General features: G+C 37.9%; 1 protein-coding gene across 1 annotated transcript in view; it reads right to left on the reverse strand.

Annotated features, from left to right (window-relative positions):
- cdh7a (cadherin 7a) overlaps positions 1-5,817 on the reverse strand; it is a 60,613-nt gene that overhangs the window by 35,716 nt on the left and 19,080 nt on the right. The window contains exon 3 of the mRNA XM_016271409.1: positions 591-885. Within this exon, the coding sequence (XP_016126895.1) occupies positions 591-885 (295 nt within the window). The remainder of the gene's footprint in view (positions 1-590; positions 886-5,817) is intronic.

The following is a 5,817-nucleotide window of genomic DNA, read 5'->3' on the forward strand; positions in this document are numbered from 1 at the left end:
ACAGAACGGTCAGTGAAGACGAAGAAAGTGATGATGTGCGCTACCGGCGCCTATTTTGTACTAGCTGCAACGGTAGTGACGTCATGGCTGTCGCCGGCCAAACAAGTTGGTGTTTTTTCAATGTAGGCTTCAGACACGGGTCACGACGAGGCGTTCCCCATAGCGACCCCTAGAGGACGCAGTTCGAAGTTCCACGAAAGGGAACCCTTAAATATGTATTGTAATTTAAATCTGCAGCCATAAATAGACAAAGTGCAATCAAATAAACACTTAAAAGTGTATTTTGAATGTTTTCTTTCTGCTACTATGAAACAACATATTATGACAAGCCAAAATCTCAAAATTGACCAGTGAATGAAAAAAAAAAGTTTTTGCCTGTAGTGTCTTGCCTTACGTTTATTAGTGTTTTTATTATGTTTCGATTACCTTTGCCATAATCTAACACTCACTTAAAGAAAATGAGCAAGCACAATTGAATGTCCAAAATCAACCAATATTAATAAATCATTTTAAAAATCTGCAGATATATTGTGTATTCCTAACATCACTCTTTGATGATTTGTTTTCTATAAACAATCCAAGGCACTTACCAACAGGAGACATTTCAGGTACTTGAGCATTGTAAGGGCCATCCAGGAACTTGGGCTCATTGTCATTGATATCCTGCACTTTGATAACGAATTCTGACTCTGGTTCTACTGGCAGGTTGGTGGCCCGGTCTCTGGCCTGAGCTCGTAGTGTGTAGTAGGCCTGTTCCTCCCGGTCCAGGCGCTTCGTGGCATGTATGTCACCTGTGTTCTCATCGATGGTGAAAATAGATGTTGCACCTTCGCCATTGAGCACGTATTTTACATTGCCCTCACCTTTGTCCACATCGGAATGAAGCTACAGGGAAAGAAGAAATGAGAAAACAGTCATTCATATATATTATTATTGTAACAGTTGTCTAGTTAGCATAGTAATGAATAATGCCAGAAATTGTGTTTACTCATGAGAAAGTACTTCTGCGGTGTTTTAAATAATAAATGGGGATAAACCAACTCCAGCAGATTTGTGCAAGTCAACACAAGAGAATGGACTGAACAAATGTCAAAACTCACAAGTTATTCTTCCTCACACATCTCAGAACACACGAATGGATTAAAACAAATACATCTTTCATTTTTATACAGAATATGGCTTGAGGTGCTGTTGCTGAGTTACCTTTCCGACTAAAAGAAAAAAAAAAGCATGAACGGCAGTGGGAAAATCTCAGAAATCTCACGGCCAGTCGTTCTTTCCTGAATGTTTAGTCAGATTTGCGAGTATACAGTTGTTTTGTGAGAAGCCTGACAATTATACATGGTCTGTTGTTTTTTATTAACCATTGTGTTCAAATAGTGCCAAAAATGCACATTTGTAATAAACCATAAAAACTGGCCAATTTAATTCACAGTCCAGAAATCCTCATCATGAGCCCTTTTCTCATGCCGTTACCATTTTATGGCAACTGACTTAGTATTTCCGTCACAAGCAGTGAGTGATTTTATTTACTTGTTTATTTCTTGAAAGATTTTATTTCCCTCTCTGGGGGATTATAAGCCAAGTCCTTAGCTCCCTTTCCTCCCTTTGCTTTTCTTTCCTTTATATAAATCTAACATTTTTTTGTCTTCAAATCCACATTTCTCAGGAGACTGTCTTTCACTGTGGAACAATACTTTCATGTACAGGATCTAGCCGGTATGAAAAGACAACTTGTTTGCTTCATTTAAGCAGTCCTGTCATATCATAAGTCTTTATGATGCGGTTTTTCACAGACAGACTCACAATGATTGGCTGGTGCGTCATAGCTGTATTACTTTCATGGGACAAAGTGAACCCACGACTGAATTTGGGAAGATGGCAAGCAGTGTCCTGTGGTGTGACATGCTATAATTCATCTAAAAGCATTTTAAACAGCATTATTCTAATGATTTTATAGTACGCATGCAGTTTATGACCACATTCTCTATATGGAATTGTATTTTTAATTCATTTGTCACACCACAGGACTGCAAAAAGGAAAAAAAGCTCCCATCTAGTCACATCTGGTTTAGGTTGCCGTTTACTTGCCAATAAAACGGCGCTGCTCCACATATGATGTCAGTTAATCAAAAATTACAATGGTTTCAGTGCAGGAACCGAGTGTGCTAATGACATTTGAGGCTAATTAATCAAAGTAAATGTGTGTTTGGATGTCAGTGCTGGCAATTCTCCAAGGCCAACTCCGGTCTGATGACTGTTGTGTGGCTCGGCTCTGCATTTATTTTTTCAAATGTTTATTCTGACCATAATTCACTGTGATGATGACTGCATATCATTAGATTCTGTGTGCTCAGCTATACCTCTCCGGCTCGCAAACTCATCTAAAATGATTACGATAAATGTATATATATATCTTTTCATCTGAATAAAGCCATCAAACGTATTATCATTGTATTACCATTCTCAAAAGTTCAAAAAGTTGTCACATTAACAACATTTATAATGTTACAAAAGATGTCTCTCTATTATGAGATTGTCCCTTACCCTAACACTAAATGCAACCAACTACCAAGAAGCAAATCATGTTTCATGTCTATGATTTAACTATAACCAATTGGCTATTTAAAAAAAAAAAAAAATCTAAATCCCTTCAGTAAGTTGTTTCAATAGGAAATACTGCTACACAGGAAAGAAAGCAAGATTATAACTCAAAACGACATTGTAATGTCTGTGCCAAGCATTTCAAATCAATATTATCCATATTCTCAGACAGCTCTCTGAGCACAGCTCATTGTATATGTTTGTGTGCATGCGAATGTGAGGAAAACATGTGAATCACTTTCCTATGCAGGAAAGCAACTCTGAGGTTGTCTCTAGACTTGTCGTCTATCTCTTTGCCTTTGGCTCTTTTCAGCTCAGAGAAAGAGATAAAAAAGAAATAAGAAGTGGAGAGAAGGAGAGACGAAAAGGTGCACGTTAATGGGCTGCTGAGAACAAGAACAACAGGCTAAAACAGGAGCGAGAGGAAGGAGGAACCGAGCCTGAGGAGGAAACTGCTGGAGGAAGCCAGTTAGGACCGTGAAGTCTTGGGATGAGTGCTCACCTTTTCTCTCTCAGCCTTTAGTTAGACCTGCCGGCAATCTTGCCACCCCTAACGAACTGGCTGAGTCATGCTATGTCTGAGTGTGTAAATCAGCAATGTGGGTTGTTGTTGACGGGGATGATAGCACAACGTAACATTTCCTTCATCTGGACCGGCACCAGTCTCACGCTGCCAACGCATTCCACCACAATAAAGAAGATAAATGAAGACTGTCATTACATCCCTGTCATCTGTCTCTGGCAAACCAGCGAGCCCAATTACGTTGTGAGATTACAAACGCTGCCTGTTTTACACACAGCTAATTTATGTTCATCTGTCTCCTTCTTGGATCCTGCAGGGGTGCCCTTAATATGACGCTCCGTCTCTTACCCGCTCTCACTCCCTCCAAATACGGAAAGATTATGGATGTGGCAAACGTGGAAGTGTCTTGCCTGCCAGCGCACATCAATTACTTTCCTCACAATCCCACTAATGAGTGACTTTCAAACTGAAACGAACTTCGTAATAAATAACACAACTGATATGAGTGCCGTTGCTGGAGTGATCGGCACTGGTGAGGCGGTCTCTCTGATTTAGTGTAATTTCTCCATAGCGATTCAGAAGCTGTGACTAAAATTGCACAGCAAGATATATTACAGATGGTGCCTTCCTTAATTAACTACATCTACTCAATCAAAGCAATGAACATGCCTCTTGTCTGCGAATTAAGCACTGCAAAATAAGCCGCATCATATAGGCTAGCTGTGCAGATATTACAAGTTTTATCTATACAAATACAAATATATAATACAAAATATTAAGCAGCAACTTTTCATTTCACACTGATAATAAATGTTTCTTAAGCACCAAATCATCATAATGATTTAATTTGACATCAGAATTATTTCTAAAGGATCGTGCGGCACTAAAGACTGGGGAAGTGGCTGCTGAAAATGCATAACAGGAATAAATTATATTTTTTAATACAATAAAATAGAAACATTGTTTAAAAATTCTAATAATATTTCAATGTTTTTACTGTACTTTTGATTAAATAAATGCAGCCTTGTTGAGCATGAGAGACTTCTTTTAAGAACGTTTAAAAAATCTTATCAACCTCAAACTTTTCAGTGGTATTAAATATAAGCAGTATGAACTGTATGGAGAGACTAATGCACATTTACTATGTTTTACAATGCCATGTTGTAGACTCGTACTAAAAACTGATTAAGGAAATATAATGTATTTTGCAAACATAGTTTTTAACTGTATTTAGGCTACCAGCAGTCACAAAACAGCAATGCTTACTTAGGCATATCAGAAGAAATAACATGGTATCAGACCATAGCTTTTTACTATATATAGATCATCATAGATCATCTAACACCACAGTTAAATAATATGCAAGACGTGTGGTAAATTATCATAAAATAACTCTGAATGGCAAGAGTAGGCCTACTTCATGTTCATGTTTCTAGTCGTTTTAGCTTCAAGTAGTGGATCAAACAACCTTCATACTTTCTGTCATTTCCTGGAGGAGAGGGTAACCTATTTTTGCAGTGATAGCATGATTAGCATTGCTCTTTGAGGATGACTGCGCTCTGTTGCAGGCTGACAAACAGGGGAAACTCCCACCACATCAAGGTTAGCACAGTGACTCAGCATCTGGTTTGTTTAAGAATCATCTATGAGTTTTCCACATGGCTGCTGGTTAGCATTATTGCAATTAGCTTTCGTGCTTCATTAGCATCACCATTCTAAAGCTAAGGGATTTAGGCCTAGCTGATTGGACGCATTAAAATGTCATTATCTATTTTGTATCATAACATTTTGTTGGGAAAGATTAAGAATACATTTTTTGTTTTTAATAACTGATGCCAGTCTGACTTTATTTCCATGTAGTCTATGAATGAAAAAAGATCATACTGAAAATTGTCTTCAACATGAGTGCTAGGCAAAGCTGTAGCTAGGTAATGTCTCAGGAAGGGGAGATGCCACTGCACTGTTTTATTCATACCTTTGTCACCTTGGATTTACCCCTAAAACTTTAAGGTCCAAAAACAGCACTTGCATTTGTCTGCCATTAATGCATTGCAAGACACGCAAAGAATTTGAGCTGTTATCTTGAGACAATCAGAGATTGGAGATGTGTTATACTATAATTAGCATGTACAGGATTGTGCAAATTATACATTAACAGGGCCACATACTGCAACTAAATGGTTGCATTTTGCAACTTTTTCGTTTCGTTTTGTTAGAGTTTGCAAGTTACCTAACTTTCTTTGATTATGCACTGCTATTTGTGTTGTGTATGAGAAAAATCAAATGACACACTTCAAAAACAGAAAGAAACAGCGCTACCTTTCTGAACCATTTATCAGTTTGGGCCAGCAGAGAGTGCAGTGCAAGTTCAGAGCAAGTGTATTTATTTTCAGATCGACCTCACAACATCACTGTTAAACTGTGCTGCAGTTTATTAAAATGTCCAGTAAGAAGTGTTTGGATTTGGAGTAAAGGTCCTTTTAAAAGCCTCAATGACTTTGTGATTTAAACTGTGATTTAAAAAAGTCTAGATGAAACCAGGCTGACATTCTTAGCATTAACGTGAAAAACAGGAGAAACATTGTGCCACGAATGAACAAATTGGAAGGCTGTTCAACACATAAATCATCAATATTTGTCATGGATTTACTGCATTAACACTAACTATAACCATGGTATTTTTGGGGGGG

The sequence above is a fragment of the Sinocyclocheilus grahami genome, unplaced genomic scaffold, assembly GCF_001515645.1.
Source record: "Sinocyclocheilus grahami isolate Dianchi unplaced genomic scaffold, SAMN03320097.WGS_v1.1 scaffold5.1, whole genome shotgun sequence".
In the NCBI taxonomy this organism is placed as follows: Eukaryota; Metazoa; Chordata; class Actinopteri; order Cypriniformes; family Cyprinidae; genus Sinocyclocheilus; species Sinocyclocheilus grahami.